The 24,285-nt window shown below is 37.9% G+C and overlaps 1 protein-coding gene across 2 annotated transcripts; it reads right to left on the bottom strand.

The window, feature by feature from the left end:
* Nucleotides 1-74: 74 nt before the first annotated feature.
* Nucleotides 75-23,180, bottom strand: LOC134380301 (lanosterol 14-alpha demethylase). Of its 2 annotated transcripts, none has more exons than XM_063100029.1 (10): nucleotides 22,878-23,180; nucleotides 21,037-21,135; nucleotides 16,515-16,691; nucleotides 15,158-15,284; nucleotides 13,762-13,936; nucleotides 11,800-11,919; nucleotides 11,169-11,364; nucleotides 6,293-6,388; nucleotides 5,559-5,727; nucleotides 75-2,552 (listed from the first exon to the last, which is right to left on the bottom strand). In XM_063100029.1, the coding sequence occupies exons 1-10, from the start codon at nucleotides 23,049-23,051 to the stop codon at nucleotides 2,374-2,376; spliced, it is 1,512 nt and encodes a 503-aa protein (XP_062956099.1). In that variant the 5' UTR covers nucleotides 23,052-23,180; the 3' UTR covers nucleotides 75-2,373. The 2 variants fall into 2 exon arrangements, with proteins under 2 accessions (XP_062956099.1, XP_062956097.1); XM_063100027.1 differs by lacking the exon at nucleotides 75-2,552 and adding an exon at nucleotides 2,730-4,229 and having other exon boundaries at nucleotides 22,878-23,148.
* Nucleotides 23,181-24,285: the final 1,105 nt, after the last annotated feature.

Raw genomic sequence — 24,285 nt, forward strand, 5'->3', positions numbered from 1 at the left:
TAATCCTTATTTACTGTTACTTGTATCCAAAGATGTGTTCTCACAAATGGCTTACTAAGAAGATTCAGAAATCATTTCACTTAAAGAATCTTAAATTTTATTAATCACAGTGGAGCAGAATTAGATAGTACTCCTGCTGTCCAAGCCATACTCAGACTGGGAAGCTCTCACAGAGACAATACAGATCCCACTGCTATTTCTTACCTAGAGTCCTCCCCAGTAACATGGCAACTCACTAAAACAGCAAGAGGAGTTAGCAGTACCTGATGCTTCATCCAGAGGATTTTGTCTTATTAATGATGTCCTTTGATGTATACCAACACAGACAGGCATGGTAGCAAGTTGTACATTCTTGGAAATTTCAAATTACTTAAACTTTCCATATTAGCAGCTGGGTTCCAATAAGAAGAGTTCTAGAAGTAGCAAAGGTATTCTAAAGTAGTTAGTTGAAGGGGAAGGTTGTGGATGAAAACCTTTTTCAGCTAGCATGGCTCTCCAGTCGAGGCTGTTCTGCTCTAGGAGCTCGTGGAGAAAAGAGCAGCTGGACAAGTGCTCTCATCAAGCTGAGGCCACTCCCCTGCTCAACCATCAGCCCTCCTTACTATTGTACTATCAGTCTTCTGCAGTCACATTTGTCATGCTTCTTAATAATCTAAAGACTAAATCTGCTGAAATCTAAAACTATTCACCAAACAAGATAGCCTTACCTGGGCTTCTTAACTTTTTTTGTGCTGTGAATCTCTAGCAGTCTGGTGAAAATATGGATCCCTTTTCAGAATAATATTTATGCAAAATATATAGGATTGCACAAGAAATCAATTATATAGAAATAATTGTCAAACTTTTTAAAAATTTTGTGATATCAATAAGATTAGAGCATTAAATAAAATATAGCTGTAGGTCTAATAACTACTATAATTTCAAACTAGTGATGAAAGTGAAAGATACTTCAAGAGATCTGCTCCATCTGTAATGTGATATGAAAACATCTGTACCTTCTATTATTAACAGAATCATGGGTACTGATAATACTACTGTGGATTGTTGCCTGAATTCATAAATGAAGGAAATACTAACTTACAGTTAGAAATTAGTGCAAATAAAGATGAAACTCCCCATCCAAGTTCCTAGATTCCCTGAACTCTACTCACTGAAGCATACATTTTACAATTCACGAATACAGACTCTATATTTCTCAAAGAGAATTTTAATGTGAAAAATTAACAGCATAGATTTTTGCCTTCACAATTACAGTTTAACATGAGTCTTCCAGCCTCCTTATATACATAAGGGCAAGTATTTTGGCCTCATCTAATAAAAAGACTATGTGGTCAAATTACAAGTATCTGATAAGGTGAGGCCCCTGTCTGAACACAGGCTTCACAGAATGTGACTGATAGTACTCCCAAGGACCCTGCTGCTTCATATTAACTTAAAGCCAGAGTTCTCTAATCTCTGATTTTTTATTTTTTAAAAAAAGCTTAACCATTGTAATCAACAAAAGTAGTTACAGAAACATTCATAACTGGATTCTAGAGAGGAAGCAGGGAACAACCTTGAGTCAAATAAGAGAAAGAAAATTTGTCCCCTAAGGACTTTACTTTGGATTTTCACACACATGTGACCTTATAGAACCAGATACATATTTATCAGATAGATAAATAGGTAATCAATAATTAGGTCAAGATACATGAGTAGTCTTTAGCATTAATAATTATATTATTTTTACAAAACATGATTTTCAAGTCATGGTCTTAGATCTCAATTTCCTATAGCCAATGCTTCCAGTTAAAATTTCAGAAGATATATTTTTCTACAACATAGCTTCTTCATTGCCGAGTATCATCATACCAAAACAATTAACAGTATTCTCTTTTATCCAAAGATTTAAATGTGAGTTTATTCCCCACCCTCCTATCCTCACACACACACACAAACATTGTCCAGGTAAATGAATAACCTATGCCTTCCGAGTATCTCACTGGGCCTTTTATAACTTGCAGAACTAGTCCAAGATTTGAATACCCTGAACTTATTTGGCAAGAGATATGTATGCTGTTAAAATTAGTACCTACAAATTGTATTTTTTAGAATCTGCCAATTACTTAGATCTCCCAAACAATGTTTTACTAATAAACTTGGCTCCATTAAAGCACATGTAATAAGTATCAAAACTATTAGAAAATGTTTCAAATGCCATTAGAGTTGATAGAACCAGTTAATAAAATACTAATACCGAAAGTTAAACTGGCTGTCTTTTAGAATTACACACTCAAAAAAACAGCACACTGCGAGTTGTTTTTAACTTTGCTCTCTTCTAATGCTTTTGCAGCTTACAGTGGTGTGTCATGTGTTAGTTCCTTACAGCCTTTTTCACTTTGATCTTCGTTTGTAACGAATAACTGGGTTTTCAGGGGTATGAATCATAGTTGTGTAATTCACCGTGGGAAAATATCCATCAATGAGATCAAATTCATACAAACGAAGCATAGTGGACCAAATTGTCTTAATTTGAACATAGGCAAAGTTTTCCCCAATACAACGATGACGCCCTGTAAAAATAAAAAAGTTTTTGTAAGAATCAGTTTAAATTCCTTCTCAAAAAGTGTGAGAACATTTATTTATCTACATTTTAGATGATCAGCAGATGTACAGGTAGTATAATAAAAAGATGACATATTCTTTTCACATAAAACATGAGTGTAAATAGTTAATTAAAAATCCCAGTAGATTTTCAATGTCTGTTTTTAGAAAAATAGCACTTGGCTAAATTATACACAGACTGAGCATCCCTAATCCAAAAGTTTGAAATCTGAAATGCTCGAAAATACTATACCTTGACCTTTCCAATCAAAACTTCAAATGCCATTATGGAAGAAAAAGGGATTTAATGAACCTAAAATAACAACATGCATACTGAGATCAAAATTTAAAAGGTGATACACGTGTAAAAAGAGATAAGCTGATTCTAAATTGCATATGGAAAAGCAAAGGACCTAGGATATCCAAAGCAAGCTTGGAAAGGAACCAACTTGGAGGGCTTAAACTGACTTCAAATCTGACTTCAAGACTAAAGATACAACAACTAAGACAGTGTGGCACTGAATAAGGATCAACAAATAGATCAATGAAACAGAGCAGAGCCCAGAAATACTTTTATGTTTATTTGATTATCAACAAAGGTGCTATAGCAAGCCAATGAAGAAAAGAAAGTCTTTTTCAACACATGGTGCTAGAATAACTACCACATAGGGAAAAAAACTTCAATCCCTGCCTCACGTCATACTCAAAAATCAATTTGAGATGAATCACAGACCATAAATCCTAAGACCATCAAATTTTAGGAGAAAACATGATGACAACAGGCAAAGATTTTTTTTTGGTGGGTGGCAGGGAGGAGGGTGCAGCTGACCAGTACAGGGATCTGAACCCTTGACCTTCGTGTTATAACAAACACCACGCTCTAACCAACTGAGCTAAACCAGCCAGCCCAATAGGCAAAGATTTTTAGACAGGAACAGAAGGCAATAACCTTTTAAAAAATTGATTATGACTAAAGTTAATTCATTTGTCAAAACAGTGAATGTTGACTTAGCATTTGGGCATTTCTCAGTAAAATTTTACACCAAAAGAAAAAAACTAAACTATTACTGAATGCTTAGCATAGTGCTTGTTTCGCCCATAACTACACTTACTTGTGGGAGCCACATATAAGAAGGGCATTTACAAACTGGTCCATATTTAAATATAACAAGGAGAGGCTTGGCTTATAGGAAGAATAAAGGATTATTTTTAATAGCAACAAACCAGAAGTACCCTACCTGAATCAACAGAAGAATAAATTCTAATGATTCACAGAATGTTATATTATAAAAATGAGCTACGTGCTGTATGCACCAACATTGATCAACAGCACAATTACAAAGTAAAAGAATGGTTCAACGAATTGGAGATATTTAACAAAATACTTAATATGACTGTATGCCCCCCCCCCCGATTCAAGTCCATTCAGAACCTCAGAATGTGACCTTATTTGGAAACAGGATCTTCGTATATAAAATGAAGATGAGGTCACATTGAGTTAGGGTGACCATAGATCCAGACTGATGTCCTTATGAAAAGGCCATGTGAAGACAGACATCCACAAGAAAAGCCTGGTGAAGACAGAAGCAGTGACTGGAGCGATGCAGCTACAAACAAACCAAGGACTGCCACAGAGCCAACAGCAGCTAGGAGAAAGGCAAGGAAGGGATTCTGCGTCAGAGCCTTCAGAGGGAGCATGGCCCTGCCACCACCTTGATTTCAGACTTCCAGCCTCCAGAACTGTGAGAGAATACATTTCTGTTGTTTTTAAGCCACACAGATTATAGTAATTAGTTGCAGAAGCCCTAGGAAACTAACACAATGATGAAAAAAAGATTGAGGGGACATTATATCTGCATTCAAATACCTCATAGATACACAATAGAGATTGAGAGAACACAATCAGGACCATCTATAAATGGAATATTAAAAGGAAACAGATTTCAGCTTTAATATAAAATCCTAAACATGACAGCTCTCCAAAAGTAGAATGAGCTGCCATATAAGGTTACTAAGGAACCCATTACCTGAAAAATTCATATGACGGCCAGATAATTACCAGTTTAGAAATGATACCTCTCTTGGATCAGAATTTAGGCTATAGAACTAATGCCCCTTCCAACTGTTAACAATCTATGATTCTTTTATATATTACATACACATTATTAAATTTATTTATTAAATAAAATTAAGATCTGAAGTTCCCAAAGTACTTTATACTTTCCTTTATATCTGGAAAAAGTATGACCAATGACAAAAATAAATAAATAAAACCATCTATCACTTAAATAATCTGTTTGCAAAAGCTAAATAAGAATTCATAGAATATAATTTAAATCTGTACAGAGTAAAATGGATAGATAAATTATTGAAGGAACAGGATCTGCCTGAATTATTTTAGGATCTTACTGGAAAGATGACCTTTGCAAACCTACACACAGCCTGCCCAAATTTAAAGACCATTTTGTCATAAGGTTATTCACAAAGAGCCAAAGTGTTGATTACAATCCAGAAAAACTTCAATTTTAAAAGGCTGCCTTTGCTTTCTGAAATGCTGGTAGTGTTACAAAGGTACTTCAAAAAGTTCATAGAAAAATGGAATTGAAAGGTAATGTGAGTCTTTCCATGAACTTTTTAAAGACCTAAATGGTGTGCTATCTCCAACAGTTCTTTAAAATAGAATTTACAAAGAGCTTTAAATACTATTATGAGGGAAAACAAGGATAGACTATAAAAATTAAACCCAATAAAACTAGATAGAAGATAATCGAGCATTATATAAGGATTCAAAAAACAATTCCCTTTAGAACAAATTTTTTCCCCCAACTTACACGGGTTATACTACAAAAATTTGCAGGAATGTCCCTATTAGGAAAGGGAAAGATATTTGTAAATAAAATTCACATGGATTATTTTGACAGAGATAAATATGTTATCAGGACAAGCATTTCAAATCTAAAATGTAACTATCTTACCAGCTCCAAATGGCACATAGGCAAACTTTTCTCCTGATGCAGGGTTATCCTGTAAGTAGCGATCAGGATTAAAGTCCAGACGTTCTATCCATGAGTCTTTAAGTCTTTGATTGACAGTGGGAGAAACACACACCTGATGTCCTGGAGGAATGGTATACCCTGCCACAATCTACAAATGAAAGCAACACACTTCACTGGAGTACTTTTAAATATGCTCTCAAATAATCAAATCATGTGAAATAAAGCATTAATATACATGAGATATACATATATTTAAAAACTGGCTAGATGATAGGCCAGCTAAAAGTTATTTTAACTCAAGAGGATTTCCTAGTAAGCCTATGTTGGGTTGAAAATATGTATACAAATCAAACTCATAATGCCTCAGAGGTAGGTGTGGAAATTCAGGGAAACATTTACTATCTGATTTACATACTATTAAAATTTTTTTACAACAAAACATGGTATTTTTAAAACCAAGAAAAAAGTATACTTCCATTTTAAAAACTCCAATTGTTAAATGAAAATGCAGAACATAATTAGAGATGAGCATGTATACTACCTGCAATTATGTAAAAATGTTCATATATTTAGAATATGTAAAATCAAAAATTATGTAGACATGATGATTATTCTATTTTTAATTTAAAAAATTCTCTTTGATGCTATTATATTTCCTCTTTTTGATAAATAAAAACTGGAGGCACAGAGGAAGACCTAGCCAAGAGACATACCTGAGGAGTTTTGGCCATTCTCATCATGGTCATTATAGGAGGCCTAAGTCTTAATGTTTCTTTTATACAGCGATCAAGTAAATTTAGATCCTTGAGCTAAAAAGAGAAAGCACTTACTGAGTTTTACGAATATTTAACATACTTCAACAGTAAAAAAAAAAATTATTTCAACTTCTTGGTTAGTACAAAGTAGCTCACATTCTGGGTAGAAGTGCAGAGGTAACTGGTTCAGGGTGTCTGGGACTATCATGTTCTATCACAGTCATGTCAAGAAGAGAAAAAAGGAGGGCAAGATAACAGAAAGAAAGGTGATCACCATGAAGAATGGCGTGGTAAGGACCTATAAAAATTCACTCTTCCAAAAAATGAGAACATTATCAAAAATCATCGACGTTAACTTTTTCAAAACCTTCGAAAATTAACCAAAGGCTGCAGCAATCTAAGGACAGTTAATTAAAGAAAAAACACTACTGTCATCCTCCTCTCCCCAAATCCATGGTAACCTTGGAAACCAATAGCATGGCAACTACGGTAGCTGTGAAAACCAGCAGCCTAACGACTACTAGAGGAGCCAAAACAAATTTGTCAAAAACAATCAGCAGAAATTGCTTAATACTGCAGGTATCTGAGGTAGTGATATCAGTTGGAGCTAACGAGAGAGGGAACAAAAATTTTAAAAGGAAAACTGGGGAAGGAGATGTCTACATGGGACTTTGAAAAGTTCCAACATAAGTGAATCTTGAAGGCCACACGCATATACAGGGTTACACACACATGCCCAGGTAGGATCTGAGAGGGCTCTAATCTCCTCCCTCTGGCTGGCCTGCACACATAGGAAGTAAAGGTGCAGAGCTGTAACTGCCTATTGGAGTGCTGATAACATGCCCTAACACATACACAGAGTCTCTCAGTAAAAGCTGGGAGGCTTATTGTTCAAGAAACTTCAAGAAATCTGTTTCCAGTCATTAGGTGGCCACCAAAGTAAACAAGCAGAGCATTCAATGACCTTACTGGACAAACAATACAGACTTTACATAATTAATCCAGGAAAGTCACTAAACAAACTAAAACCAACAACAACAACAAAACCCCAGCAACAACAAATCCAGACAGGAAGGAAACTTATTTCTAGAGCCCAGATATTGGACTTACTAGATAAATATTTAAATCAGCTATTATAAATAAGTTCAAAGAACTAAAGAAAACTATGTCTAAAGTATGAAACAATGCCTCACCAAATAGAGATAATAGATAATTTTTTTAAAAGAACCAAATAGAAATTCTGGAACTGAAAAGTATAAGAACAGAAATAAAAAATTCACTAGAGGGGATCAACAGCAGATTTGAACTAGCACTAGAAAGAATAACATGAAAAAGAATTAAATACTTAAGAATACATTTAACAAAAGAAGTATAAGCCTTGTTCACTGAAAACTGCAAAACATTGTTGAAAGAAATTAAAGAAGACCTAAAAGAATGGAAAGATATCCTATATTCAGGGATCTAAAGACTAAAATTGTTATGATGGCAATGCTCCCAAATCGATATACAGATACAATACAATCACTTTGAAAACCTTGGCTAGGTTCTTTGCAGAAACTGACAAGCTGACCATAAAATTCATATGGAAGTTGAAGAGACTAAGAATAGTCTCAGCCTTGAAAAGAACAAAGTTAGAAGATTCAGACTCCCAAATTCAAAACAATAGTAATAGAATAAGGCTAAACATATAGATCAATGGAATAGAACTGAGAATCCAGATATAAAGCCTTAAATTTACGGTCAATAACTTTGAGTTACTTTGTGAATGATTCCACATGAGTTAAACTGATGGTGTGGAAGGTCATAAGGAAATGCAGTTAAAATAGAAAAAAAAATGTGTTCAAAAAATATATGTTCAATATATATCTTTGACAAGACCATATGGTGGGGAAAGAATAGTGTTTTCAACAAATGGGGCTGTGACAACTGGATTCCACATGCAAAAGAAAGAAGTTGGTCCCCTACCTTATACCATACATAAAAAATTAACTCAAAATGCATCAAGACCTAAATGTAAGAGATTTAACAAAATGCTACGAAAACGCAGGAGTAAATCTTTGTGCCCTCTGATTAGGCGTTGGTTTCTTAGACACCAAAAAGCACATCAAGAAAAAAATACATGAACATTTACAACTTGACAATAAAAAGGCAACCCACTTATTAAAATGGGAACAGGATCTGAGCAGACATTTCTTCAGAGAAGATATATGAAGGCCAAAGAGCACATCAAGGGCTGGCCAATTAGCTCAGCTGGTTAGAGCGTGGTGCCAATAACACCATGGTCCAGGGTTTGATCCCTGTACCCACCAGCCGCCAAAAAGTAACAACAAAAAACAAAGAGCACATCAAAAGATACTCAATATTATTATTCACCAAGGAAATGCAAAGCCAAAACAAAATACCATTTCACTGAACCCATTATAATAAAAAATAAGATAATAACAAGTCTGATGAGAATGTGGAGAAATCAGAATCCTCACACACTGTTGGTGGAACTGGAAAGTGATGCAGCCACTTTAGAAAACAGTCTGGCAGCTTCTCAAAATGTTAAACACAAAGGTTTAATCTGACCCAACAATTCCATTCCTAGGTATGTACTCCCCAAAATTGAAAGCATATTTCCACACAAAAATCAGTACACAAATGTTTAGAGCAGCATTATTCAAAATAGCCAAAAGGTAGAAACAACCCAAACGTCCATCAACTGATGAATGGATAAACAAAATGTGGTACTGGCAAAAAAAGACTGAAGTACTGATAGATGCTACAACATGGATGAACCCTGATAACATGCTAAGTGAAAGGAGCTAGTCAAAAGACCATGTATGATTCCGTTTATATGAAATGTCCAGAACAGGACAGATAGTCAGGGGCAGAGGTCAGGGGAACGAAGCATGACTGCTCCCTTTTGGAAGTATTAGCTCTCTTTTGGAAGTGGTGTGAATGTTCTAAAATTAAATTGTGATGAGGGTTCCCAACTCTGAATATACTAAAATCCACTAAATTGTGCACTTTGAATGGATAGATTTTATACTATGTGAATTATATATCAACTAAGCTGTTATTTTAAGAATTACTAAAATCAGGAATGAAAGAGGAGACACCACTACCAATCTTAAAGAAATAAAAAGAATTAAACAAGAATACTGTGAACAATTAATGTCAATAAATTAGGTAACCCCAATGAAATGGACAAATTCCTAGAAAGACATAAACTACCAAAAATGACATAAAAAATGGAATATCTGAATAGACCTATAACAAGTAAAAAGGTTGAATTAGTAATCAAAAAACTTCCCACAGACTGCAAAATGGTGCAGCCTCTATGGAAAATGGTATGGAGGTTCCTCAAACAATTGCAGATAGATCTACCATACGACCCAGCTATCCCACTGTTGGGAATACAACCAGAGGAATGGAAATCATCAAGTCGAAGGTATACCTGTTCCCCAATGTTCATCGCAGCACTCTTTACAATAGCCAAGAGTTGGAACCAGCCCAAATGCCCATCATCAGATGAGTGGATACGGAAAATGTGGTACATCTACACAATGGAATACGACTCAGCTATAAAAACGAATGAAATACTGCCATTTGCAACAACATGGATGGACCTCGAGAGAATTATATTAAGTGAAACAAGTCAGGCACAGAAAGAGAAATACCACATGTTCTCACTTATTGGAGGGAGCTAAAAATTAATATATAAATTCACACACACACAAACCGGGGGAGGGGGGAAGAAGATATAACAACCACAATTACTTGAAGTTGATACGACAAGCAAACAGAAAGGACATTGTTGGGGGGGAGGGGGGAGGGAGAAGGGAGGGAGGTTTTGGTGATGGGGAGCAATAATCAGCCACAATGTATATCGAGAAAATAAAATTTAAAAAAAAAAAAAAAAAAAAACTTCCCACAAAGAAAAGAACAGGCCCAGGAGGCTTTACTGGTGAATTCTATGACACATGTCAAAAAGGACTAACAACAATCTTTCCCTAAGTCTTCCAAAAAAAGGAAGGGAAAGGGAACACTGGCCAAACACTGCCAAACACTCGTTCTATGAGACCACTGTGACCCCGATACCACAACCAGTCAAAGACATCACAGTAAAACTACAGACAAATATAAATATCCCTTATGAATATAGATGTAAAAATTCTCGACAAAATACTAGCAAACTGAATCCAGCAACGTATAAAAAGGACTATACACTATGCCAAAGTAGGATTTATCCCAGGAATACAAGAATTAACATCTGAAAATCAATGTAATACACCACAGTATTAAAGGACCAAAAACACGAAAGATAACAGAAAGAGGAGATGATCAGGGTTTGCTTCAAAGATGGAATCTCAGGTTGTACAGCAAGTCCTTCTCTTCTTTTTCCACCCGGCAAGCTGGGTGTAGTGTTTGTGAAGTTCTAGTCCCATTACTACCATTGTCATTTTTGGAAGTCTCTGCCCATGCACAGACCATTTTGGACATGTAGAATTCTAAGTAATTCAGAGACTTTTGCACTTCATAAGACACTCAACACACACTATATCCTCTGTCTACATAAGCCAGACTTTGAAGCAGAGGAAGTAAGTACCAAAGAAAACATTCCTGAGGATCTCGAAGGCATTAACCCAAAACATACCTGATAGACTTTAATCGCAAGAAGCAATAACATTAGGATATTTTAGGTAAGGTTATGGGGAATTTTCTAAAAACAGAGAAGCTAATCAATTTAAGCTATAGTTTATAGAAAACCTGAAATTGTTCCTTTTAAAAATTAGCCACATACACTCAAAGTCATAAGGCAGCAATAAAACTGAAAAAGCCAACAAACCTGGTCATAATTTAAAGGAGGGAGACCTTCTCCACAGACTGTTTTCTGTTCCAAATAACATCTTTCTTGAAGTGTTTTGTCTCTAGCCAAAAAGAAGCCCATCCAGGCACTAGTGGTTGAGGATGTATGCTGCCCTGCCAAGAGCAGTCCAATCAGCAGCCCGGCTACTTCATCATCAGTCAAAGGACGCCCGTCCCTATGGAATGAGCCACACATGCAAATTTAACATTTTGGCCAACACATTTCATACCTCAACTTTAAATAAAAGGTCATAATGAATGTATTTTTCAGGTATAATTCACACTGTTTTTCAGGTATAATTGTCTCTTGCGTTTGCCTATCACCAGTCAGTTTTTTTTTCCCCTTAGGGAAAAGACAGACCAGTAGAAAACATGATTTTCATTGCAAAAGACTTCATGACAATTTATCAGCAAACTTTTACCATGCCCAGTCAGTAGGATTCCAGTAAGACATGGGATCCCAGGAACTTAAGTCTCAACAATGTAAAAAGTCCAAAGGTCATAGCTACCAACTTATTTTGCCAGTATCATTATTTTTTAACTGAAAATATTATTTAACTATTTTAATGTGTAATTTCCTGCGTCAGCTTAATAATCTGAACAGATCTTACTTGTATGTTGCATCTAGCAAAGTTTGGAGAATGTCATCAATTTTTTTATCTGACTGTCTGCGTTTCTGGATTGCCTGATAGAAAATATTCTTGATCTCCCGATGAGCTCTGTCCCTGCGTCTGTAATCCAAAGATAAAAATGACTTTTTAGAATAAAGCAATACTTTCCAGGATCAAATTCATTTGAAAGCCAGGACCTAGCTTAAAAACCCTTATTTAATCAACTTTAATGACTCTGAAATCATTGACGGGCTGGCCAGTTAGCTCAGTTGGTTAGAGCATGGTGCTGATAACACCAAGGACCTGAGGCTTGGCAGGGAAAAATAAATAAATGAAATCATTGACAAAAACTCAGAACCAAGAAAAAAAAGGCATGAAAATTTTATATTATTAAGAATTTCTACAATCCTAAAGGGTAAGAACTTTTTTTTAACATATATATCCCAGATTCTCAAGACACCACCTGTGTTCTAACTAAAGGCCTAAAATAAGCAAGAAATTCCTTAGAAGCATTTTGCAGATCAACAGAAAGTAGAATACTCTTAAATTAATATGAAATTCCAATTTTAACCAAATCAGTTCTTGAAGCATGACAGTCACTCTTGTTCTTCTACAGGATTTAATTATACTTTTCTAAGACATCATACTTTTTGCAGGGGACAAAAATACTAGTAGATACAGAAAACAAGTTTCAACTCCCAAAACTGTACCTTTAAATAGGGTCCTCACTATGCAGCAGTTACTATGTTAAGTGTTTTACATGAATGACCCACTTTAATTTCCTGTAAGGTAGATACTATTATCCTCAATTCACAGGTAGATACATAAGGTCACATAGTCAGTGAGTAGTGAAGCTGGAATTTAAAACCAGGCAATCTGACTCCAAAGCCCTGCTTCATTTGCAAGACTGTTATAGAGGATCAACTCAGATAATATGTACAGAAGGGAAGAAGATGTTGAAGCTTAATAGTATGAACACAGCAGAGCCAGGAAAACATAAGGCCTGTTTAAGAAAGTGAATGAAATAACTTGGTTAAATCAGTTGGTTTGAGTAAAACAGAGAAAGACTAGACTAGGGTATAAAGGGCCTATCATACTGAACTCAAGAATTCTGACCTCATCCAGGAGACTGGGCGGGCAGAAATAGGCTGATGCACATTTATGGAGACCCCACTATGGGCCAAGTGCTGTGCTGGATGTTCTAACGTAATATGTAGGAAAGCACTTTGGAAACTGCAAAGCTCCTCACAAATATAAGGTGTTACGAGTTCCAGAGCACCCTGGAGAACATTTCCTGGCTCTCCCTTTTACTTCCCACCCCTCTTTTATTCTGTAACTAGATAGAGGGGGCAGAAATACAAGGAAAAAGGAGTACCAATTTAACTCCTCCCCATCTGTCACCTAAACAGAAATGAATCAACAAAGGTACAGAAAGCCACTAATGTGTAAGATTCTAAGCTATACATCAAGTCCTAAGAGCAATATTTCTTTGTATCAGAGATGGTCCCTGCCCTTAACGAAATCACAGTACAGCTGGCAAAGAGGCCAACAGAAATTAAAATAAATATTAAAAGAAAGGTACAAATACTAAAAGAAAGAAATTCCACAATATACTACAAAACCATCAAAGACTTCCAAACAAGTGCTTAGAGGAGGGCCGTCTCACTTTTAGGTATAGTTCAGAGACTTTCATGAGTACAAGGAATATGTGAGATAAATAGGCTTTAAAATATCAGGATAGACAACAAATCACCTTTTTAATCAACTAAAACTTACATTAAATGAACTCACTATATAAAGAAAACCTGTCTTGAATACTTACAGAAGGATGGGGGTTCATAATCTCCCCCAATTTGTTTGTTTTACCTGTTTAATTTTTATTTTTGTTAAGACAAAGCATACCAACACTACAATAGTTATACAAAGTTAACTAGCCAAGTGTAATATCTTCTTTATCCATACCTGAAACTAGGCAAGGGCAGCCAACCTGGCAGCAGCCAGGCAGCATGGCTAAAACCTCCATCCAAATCTGCATACAGCTGTGCCACCTTCTCATTGAGTTGACTTCTGATTTCCTTTCCATGTAAACAATGGCTAGCTGTTAAAATTATGAGCTCAGAAAGGGCTTCAAACAAATCTAGGGGAAAAAGAGATCATTCTCATTACTATCTCCAAAAACTTTTGAAATATTCTGTTTTCTTGAAAATATAAAAGTACTATGAAGGAAAATTGAGAATAAAAACTCAACTCAGGAACAAACAAGATCATATTCATATCATCAAAAAAGGTCTATAGACTGATATGAGTCTATGCAGAACACTGAAGGAAGAGAGGCAATAAACCAAATTATAGGAAGCACCCTCCTCTGGACAGCCAAAAATAGATACCACAAAGATGTCTCCAAACCTCACTCATGAGCTCTTCTTCATCTTGAAAAGATAGAAATAGACATGGTTATCTGCTTTCCAGGTCACAATATAACAAAAGTAGCAAAAAATTTATTCAATTCACATGAGGACAATAATGAAGTTCTTCCCAAGGAAAGGCAGTCCAAAGGCTCAAGACCAGATTATTTCCCAGGTCAAAAGTAGGAAGATCAGGCTAAAAATCGAAGTCTTGGCCATACACAAAAGAAAACTGTAACTAATCACCAGTTGGTATATCCCAACACCAGAGACAGATGCATCACATCAGGCAAGCACTCTTTGATGACATTTAAAAGTCATAAAAATTGTCCAATTAGGTTCCTAATTTAATTTAATTTTACATTCACCAAATGAATTTTCAATTGTCATTTGGCTTTTCAATTAGCTTGGCCAATAAAGAAAAGATCAGCAAATATTCTGGTCTTCTTGGTGCAATAAGTATATGTCTGACATGTATTTATTAAAGTGGCATCTAATTTACACATCATACTTCTCATATGGTTAAAAAATATATCAAATCAACTTTAGTTGTACTAAAAGTAAAATCAAGTTTCTGGACCTTTTATAGAAGCTGATGATCAGACCCAGAATGTGGTGATCTGCTGTCCTGGGTGCCGCTGCCCAGTGGGCAGATGTCAGAAGGCAGTACCTACTGCAATCCGGTACAAAGACTGGACTCACAGTCATAACTCCACGGTATTCTTAACACGTCCTTCCCATGAAAGCCAAGGGAGTTTCACTAGTTTTACGTACATTGTGGTTGTTTTATATGGGGGTACTTCAAAAAGTTTGTGGAAAAATAGAATTGAAAAATAATATGAATCCTTCCATTAACTTTTTGAAATACCTTCGTATATACACACATACGTACTCTAGATATCTATTCACAGAAAAGTAGACATATTAGGACAAATGTAAAACATTTTGCTTACTTTTTTCTCCACTTTCTCCCCAACTTTGAAAGTAATCCTTTGTTTCCTTTTCAATTATAGAAACGTGCTCTCTAAAGTGGGCTATGTTAAGGCCACTTTTTAACATTTTCTTCTGTTCCAAGAAAACCTTCGAAACAATTAAGGATATATAGCATTAAACACATTTTTGTTTCATCATAGATTCACTTAGTTATTATAACTATCAAAGAAAACAACATCATAAAAAATGGAAAGTAAAAATAATAAAAGGATGTTTTAAAACTATACCAGATATGGGAAACCGCATTTATGCATATATTTGAAGTAACATGTAGAAAGAAGGCACATGCTATCAGAGTTCTAGACAAATGATTAATTAGGAATAATACCTCCTTGCCTTCTTTCCTATACACCCTTTTCCTACTCCTGATTCCAGAGCTCTCTTTTCCTTTTCTGACTATCTTCCAGTCTGCCAACACAATCTCTCAATTGTCTACTATACTTTGATATTATTTTTATCTTTTTTCACATATTCTCCCCTTCTGTTCCCAAACAAATACCATTCCTCACTGACACTACCTTCCACAAGTTTAATTAGAATATAGTCAAATAAGATAAATTTACAATAAGACAACCAATGGTTTTAACCTTTTGGAACATTTATTTTATTTTTAAGAGTCTAATAAGCTATGTTAAAAAAATGGATAGAAATATCTGAGCAGAGGGATTTTCCAGGGCCCTTACTTTTGGCCTTAACGAGAACCATTCATTCCCCCGATTCCCAGAAACAACATCTAATGTCTAATTGTTCACTGCTATACTAGAGCACTGGGTTATATATGTTATATATACAGCCAGAGACACATCAATCAGTTGGGTCAATTATCTGATTTGTGTTCTATATCAACTTACATTTTAATATTTGGCTTTAGGGGAGTAAAACACACACACAAATGCATCTCACACCTAAGGTAGCTGCATTAAAGAAGACTTCTAAAGTCAGCAATCTCTAACTCAAAACAACTCTTAAGCTAGGCAGGCAGGAGTGTGTAGACAGGAAGCCCTTTTGATGAAATAATCGGATTTTCTTGTTATCCTCTCAAATCAAATTCCAATATGCTAAGTTATCATTGATTCCATTTCTTTGCATAGAAAGCCCTTTAAAATTGCTTTGCCCATGCCAACAACTATAAAACAAGACTATCAGTTTAAAAAAAACAACTTATCAGTTACTCATGGCTTCTTTTAAATGTCTCGAGTCTTCAGAATTTTGAACCAAGGAATAAGTTGTTTCGACATTTCAAATGTATAATATTACACTACCAGTTATAACCATTATAGGATAAATTTGTCTATTTACAAAAACAGTGTCACCTACTTGATTAGGCACATCATATGCAACTCCCTTCCCAAACACAGGTGTTGTCAGGCGACTGTAGACTTCTTCTGCATTCAGGTCTTCATTTTTACTATTAAAAAGCAGTGCAGCAGCATCACTCCCCAGGAGATAAGTAAACGTCCTGCCCACCATGGTAAAACTAAATATAGGTCCGTACTAAAGAGAAAGAAGTACCCTTAGTGATATTATCAAAAAAATACACAACACTAAGACACTAATTTCTTAAATCACAAAAACAATACATTGCTGAAAAAATAAAACATTCATAAACCTTAAAGCAATTCTTTTTATTTTGTCAAAGTTCCCCTCCCATCTTTGTCCAAATTTATAATTATGTTCAAATTATGCTGTAAATGTAGTATAAATACAGCTTTTTATTCTGTTTTTTCATTGTTTATATTGAAAATATTTTCTATAATTTACACAGACATCACAATATTAATTTACTTTACTTTTTCATTATTGGACATATGGATGATGTGTCTGGTTTTTCTAATTATAGATAATTCTGCAATGAACATCTCTGAAAATATATTTTTTTTCCTTTAGTTAAAAATTAATTTACAGGAGTAGACAGAGCCTTTTCTATACAGTCTTTATAGTCTTCTTTATAGCCTTTTCTATAGTACGTGCTATGTGAAGACAATAAAAGTTTATTTAGTTACCAGTTTTATCACTATCTCATCAACATCAAATGATTTCATTTTTCATTAATCTGGTTAGGTGTTTGCTATGGTTTGAATAACCCTTCCAAAACTCATGCTGAAATTTATTTGCCATTGTGCTGGTATCAAGAGGCAGGACTGTTAAGAGGTAATTAGGCCATGAGGGCTTTGCCCTCACGAATGAATTAATGTCATTGTCATGAGAGTGGGTTGTTATAAAGGGGAGTTTGGCCTTCTCAATCTCTCGCTCTCACACTCTATTGCCCTTCTGCTTTCCACCATATATGACACAGCAGGAAGGCCCTCACCAGATGCTGGCACCATGCTCTTGGACTTCCCAGCCTCCATAATTGTGAGCCAAATACACTTCTATCGTTTATAAATTAGCCAGTCTGTGGTATTCTGTTACAGCAGCCCAAAACAGACTAAGACAGTGTTAAATGCTTTATCTTGACATTTTAGATTATTATTAAAGACTAGGTTGTGGGGATATAATCATGAATCAGGGACAGTAGGTTTATTTGTTCATGAAGCTTAGTCTATTGGAAAGGATACAGATTAATCAAATAGTCACATCAATAAATGTAAAGCTGCAAAGGTGAAAAGTATTACACAAAGAAAGCAACTCTGTGATGAGAGAACCAAAGAAAGGGAGACCTAAGGGAGCAAAAGACATGTGACCTGAGACCTGAAGGATGAGTATGAGTTAGCTTGATAGCCAAGCATGCACAAAGGTCCTAAGGTGAGAAAAAGAAAGGGAGAGGATGAGATGAGAGTTGAGTAATGAGAGATGAGATGAAAGATGAGAGTTGAGTGATGAGAGATAAGATGAGAGTTGAGTGTAAGGCAGGGCCCACAGATCTTCATAAGCCATATTAAGGAAGATTTTTCCCTGCAAGTAATGGGAAGTCATGCAAGAGTATGGTTTTAGGTTTTCTGGGTTTTCTGTGTATGTGAGCTGGCCAGTAAAGGAGTTTGAACCCATGACCTTGCAGTTAAAAGGCTGCGCTCTAACCAACTGAGCTAACTGGCCAGCCATTGAAGAGTTTTAAACTAGTGAGAAGGGACCTTAATCTATGTATATCTTGTTTAAAAAATATCCCTCTGCTGTGTGGAAAGGATGAAGGAATAAGAGCAAAAGGGATATCAGAGGACCAGTTAAAGCCTATTGTAGAAAACTGATGATAAGCACTTGGTAAAAGGCAATGGTGGGGTAGTGGAGACAGAAGCAGACAGATACTAGGTTATCTTGGAGACAGAATCTGCAGACTTAACAACAGATTGATAGAGAGGGAAGTATCAAGAAGGAATTCTAGGCTTCCAGTACATTGCAAAACTGGAAAAACCATTACAAGAGAGTAGGATAGGATGACCAGGATTGGAGAGAGAAAAATCAGGGGTTAGACGTTAGAAATGTTGGGTTCGGGTGCCATTGGGACAACTAAGAGAAAAAACCATGTGGGAATTTGATATCCAAGTTTGTAGCTCTGAGAAGAGACCTGAGCCAAAGACATTAATTTGGGTGTCATCTACATACGGCTGGCAATTGAAGCTGCAAGTACCACCTAGAAAATAAAGGCCTATGACCAAACCAACCCCAACAATAAATGGCCAGGCATCTGCCCACAGTTGAGTTTGAAAAGAACCAAAGAGGTGAGAGAAAACAACAAGAGAGAAATCACACTTAAGAAGGAAGGCATGGTCATCAGTGAAAAATACAGCTGAGAGGTCACGTTCATTGGATTAGTGACATGCAGCACATTGGTGAAGGGACTAGAAAATAGAATAGAATGGACTAAAGAGTAAGTAACCAGGAGCTGTGGAAATAGACAGTGAGTACAGACAACTTGTGAAAGAGGAAGGGACACGAGAGGAGACTGGTTAAGAGAGGCTTCAGTCTTTTTAAATGGGCGACACTTGAATTTTTCAGAGAAAAAGGGAAAGATCCAGTTCAGAGAGAAGTCAACTACACATTTAGAGAGGAAATAATAGCATTAGGTTCTTGAGACAAAAGAGAGGGAAGGAGAGTTCATCCTCCAACAGGAAGCAACATATAGTATAATGAAATCAAGGTGGTAGAACACAGTGGGCTAGAGCACAAGATTCTGGAGCCAGACTGCCTAAATTTAAATCTCAGCTCTTCTACCCACTAGCTGTGTGACCTCGGTCCTACAGTCAGAGAACTTACTGTCCCCGTGCTTCAGTTTCCCTCACCTATAAAATGCTAAGAATAATAACAGTGCCTACTTCACGGAGCTGCTGTCAATATCAAATAAAGAAGAGTACCTTGGCCATAGTAAACATTACTTGTTCCCTATTATTATTAAAAGTATAGGCTCAGAAGTCAGACCATGTGTAAATTCTGGCTTGGCCACTGGCTAGTAGTGAGCCTAAGAACAAATTATATAACCTCTCTGTTTCTCAATTTTGTCTTCTATAAAATGATATCCATTTTATCATTTGATGATATACCTGAAGGGGTTTTTGTGGAGCTTCAGTAAGATAATCTATGTAAAGAACCAAGTACTGGCACAAAGTAAGTGTTTTATAATTATTACTGTAACAGGAAGAAAAGAAAGTAGAATTATATAGATACAAGTAGGTCTGTATGTTTGAAATTGAGAACATGAGGGAACTCCCAGTGGACAGTTTTTAATTGCACTTTAAATAGGAGACAAAGTAATCTGCTTTGATGGAGAGGTAGAAAGGTTCAGAAGTTTAGGAAAGGGAAGGTTTGAATGAGTCATTGTGGTGAGTGGCAAAGTAAGCAAATCACAGAACCATAATAGCATTGTTGAACAGCATTCAAATTTTGTTCAAGGTAGGCAATAATGAAATTAAAAAACTAATCAGGTACAAGGAAGGAGAAAATGACTACAACTGGCTCTCTCCAAGGCTGGAATTTTGCACAAGGAAAAGATGCGGGGGCAAGGAAATTTAAGGTATTGGCAAAAGTGTAACAGAAATGATGGACCATGGACCCAAAGTGCAAAAAGAAGGAAAGTGAAGAAAGGAGACTGATAGATCAAGAGAAAGTAAATGGGACAATAAACTGGAAGATTTAATGAGGTAAAAGAATGATTATAACTGAAGGAGTTGCACAAAGAAACCAGAAGAAAGTAAGGTCTAATATAGGGTGTCTAAATTAATACTGTAGAGATGAAACAAGTCCAAAGTGGGACTGTGAAGTGGCTGAACTGGTACAGGAAGACTCAGTAGAGAAGAGAGGGGCAAAGATTTGAGTAGTAGCCATGGTGTTGGTGGGTCATCCAAGTATATGGTTAAGTCATAGATGATGTGGAGAGCAGATTAGAAAATAGGAGATTTAGGGTTAAGAAAAGTGAGGGTCAATTTTTATCAATTTTTTTTTTTTTTAAAAGATGACCGGTAAGGGGATCTTAACCCTTGATTTGGTGTTGTCAGCACCACGCTCAGCCAGTGAGCGAACCGGCCATCCGTATATGCGATCCGAACCCGGGGCCTTGGTGTTATCAGCACCGCACTCTCCCGAGTGAGCCATGGGCCGGCCCTAATTTTTATCAATTTTAACTGTGATCAGTGAATACAAAATCTAGAACAGTGGTTTTTAAACCATAGTTGCCAGAACTACACGTTTTCCAGTGGTATCTCAGAGACATGGGAGACACTAAAAGGGTAGATGTCTCCAAGGCACTTCCATCTCTTAAAATGAACACCTTCAATTTTATATATTTTATATTTCCTATATGGAGGATAAGCATAAGATTACAATTTTTTTTTCAATGTTATGCCATTTAAAAGAAAGTTTAAAAAGCACTTACTAAGTTTCTTTTCTTCTAATTATTTGGAAGGCTTACCTTGTCATATGCATTTTCCAGAAATTCAATTGGACTTTTCCCAAATGCTATGGCATGTCCAAGAAATGGAATTGGAGAGAAAATATATGGTGGACTTTTCTGCAAGGAAAAAAAAAATTCAGTTCTCATTTCAAGAGAGAAATCCAGTTTAGTCTGATGACCAAACAATTAAATGAAATTTGCATTAATACTAAAAAAGTTACCAAAAAATGAAGTATCAAAAATAACTTAAGAACAGCCAATTGCAAATAGGAGAGTAGCTACAGTAAAAAGAACAGGAACTCAAAACATGGTGCAAGATAAAGGACTATACAAAGACAAAGGCACTGAAATTCTAAATGATGGACACTGTCCAGAATATGTCCAATATTTACTGCTGTCTCCAGGCAACTTTTCTAACCATTAGTAGCAAAAAAACAGAAAAGTCAAACTATAGTTTCTTCACCACTTACTTCTACTACCACTCACAATTTTAGTCTCAGGATCTTGCCTAAAGAAGGTATAGAAAAAGACAAATAGTAACTTGAGAAACAGAAAGAAGGGAAATGTTTAAGAAACTACATTTATCAATAAAAAGAACACATCTCATGCTTCTTTCACTGAAATGAACTAGATCCACTCATTCTAAAGAGAATATCCTGGTCTCTCTTCAGATTACATAAATCTTTCGCTTTTAACTAAAGAGAGAGTAGATCAGCTCTAGCAGGAACTCTCTAGCACTCATAAAAGGTACTTTTAGACGTCACAATATGAGACCTGCAGACTACAACAGTAAGTCTCCTGTAAATCAAACTTGCGATGATGAAAAAGGATGAAACTCCTCAGATCTTTGATGATCTCAAATAGAAAAGAACACAACCTCACAGTACTCCTCAGATAATAAACAATCTTTAAACACTAAAAGGTACCTTTGTCTTTTCAAAACCAAATACCACTTCTTCAAAAATCCCATGTATAGGAAAAATAATAACTGTCATCATGCCTGTTATGGTTCAAACAAAAATCATTCAAAAGCTACTTGGTCAATAGTTTGTACCTTCCATTGTCAATAAAAGGGTAATTTTCAGAAACTACTTAGTGTTAACTGTTAAGGGTGCATTCGCCAAACATATTTAGGTTTAAAGCTAGTAGTCAGTAAAGACTGATATTTTATTGGCATCACAGGAAGGCCCTTATCAAAGTCCAGTCACTCCCACTCTACCAAACTGAACATACACTCCCTTTAATCCTGATACAAATCGCCATTAGAGGCAATGCTACAGCCCATAGGACACTGAATCACAGAAAGGCAGCCACCAGGATAACCTCCACCAGGGCCTCACCTGCCAATAGCATCCCATCAGGGCCCCAATCAAGGGCCCCAATAACACGACGGCGGCTAGCACAGCCACCAGGGCGTTCAGGCCAAAAGCCACCAGTCCGGCCAAGCTACTAGGGCCCATCAGTGCCGCGGCCAGCACAGCCATCACTACGACCACAAACGCGGCAAACAGGACCCCGGCCAGGACCAGGCATGCGGCCACGACCAATTCCAGAATCGAGGAGCCCAGAACAGCACCGAGCACCGAGGCCAGCAAGGCCGCGGTGATCGCGACCGCCAGTGCCACCAGCAGCAGTGCCGCCGCCGCGGCCACCATCCTGGCCACCAACTCGTCCGCCCCCACGCCCACGCCAAGCGCCGCCACGGTAACGACCGTCGGCGCCAGGACCCGGGAGGCGACCGCCTCCCGAGCCCGCCAGCCCGGCCATACAGCAGGTCAGTGCTGCGGACACCACCCACGCTGGCCCTTCCGCCACCTTGGCCGCCGCGTCCCCGCCCGGACCCCCGGGAGTGCACGTACCGCCCCGGCAGGCAGCTGGACCAGGTGGCTGAGGGCGAGTCGGGCCAGGTAGACCAAGCTGAGGGTGAAGGCGCAGGTGATCAGCAGTTTGGACAGGAGGTTGCCGCCTGTCACCTGCTCCATCGCCTGCCCCAGCACCGACCCGCCCGCCTGCAGTAAACCCAGCAGCACCATCCCGGCCGCCGCTGCCACTTCACTCCGCTGGACACACTGGAGGCCGAGGTCGCCACCTCCCCTCCGAATCGACGGAGCGAGAGAGGATAGCAGATGGGAATCCAGAAGCGGCCCCGGCCCCCAGGTCTCTTGCTAACCCCAGTCCCAGCCCCACCCCCGGCTCCGCCGCGCGCCACCCTGTACGTCACAGGACGGGGCGGGGCCTGACGCTGGCCACGCCTCCAATAGCACATCACCTCACCAAAGTCTCCTTACGCCGTAAAAAGGACCTAAGAAAGAGGGCTGCGTTTGTGGCACAAGTAGTACAGGGACGAGAAAGAGCATGCCTTAAGAGGCGATCATCCCCTGAGAATCGCGGGCCACATCCCCTGGGATGCGGCGCCAGGACACGGTGTCGGAGTGCTGGGCGGAAGGATTTCAGGGCGAGGCTTGCGGCGGCCAGACCGGCGGCTGCCAGTGCGGAGCGCTCTGTGATTGCACCGCGCGCGCCTGAGGTGATGTCGGCCTATGTCGCGTCAGCGCGACGGGTGGCGTGAGCACCGCCCCCTGCCTGGGCGCCGACCCGCTGCACCTGAGCGTGTTCAGGGGTCACGTCCTGGGGACTCCGGGGTACAGCCCCAAATAAGCCGTCCGTGCTCCGAGCCGTGAGAAGAGGTCGTGAAAACGCCGACCACGCACTAAAGGGTGGGACGAGGAGCTCAGCCCCATCTCACCCCAATTAAAAATCGTTTTAACAGCTGTTAATATACGGCCATAAAGTTAGTAAATGTTGGTTACAAGGTATGTTGGGTTAAACAGGCTTTCCAAAATAAATGTAGCGGTTATAGGACGTCGTGAGCTATGTGAGGCCACATTCCCCGAGAACGCCACTTAGTCTGAGGGTTTAGCGGCCAGAAAAATTTCGAAGTGGGTGTTCAGTCCTACAGCCATTATCAGCCTGATCTCATTCACTCCTGTGGCTTCAAATAAGCGTCTCCTATCAGATGGTTACCAAACTTAACCCTCCTTCCACATTCATTTATTTAAGAGCTAGGTGTTGGGCTAAGCCTGGGAATACAGCTGTGAATGAGACAAAAAAAAAAAACAGCAAGGCCCTCGAATGAGTAGGAATATCCATTTGCCTGCCAGACACCTCTCCCTAGAGATCTAGCCGTCTTAGAGTCAATAAATCCTAAACTAAACTCATTATCTCTTCCCACCCCTCTGCCAACCTGCCCCTCCTGTAATGCCTGTA

This window comes from Cynocephalus volans, chromosome 6 (assembly GCF_027409185.1).
Source record: "Cynocephalus volans isolate mCynVol1 chromosome 6, mCynVol1.pri, whole genome shotgun sequence".
NCBI lineage: Eukaryota > Metazoa > Chordata > Mammalia > Dermoptera > Cynocephalidae > Cynocephalus > Cynocephalus volans.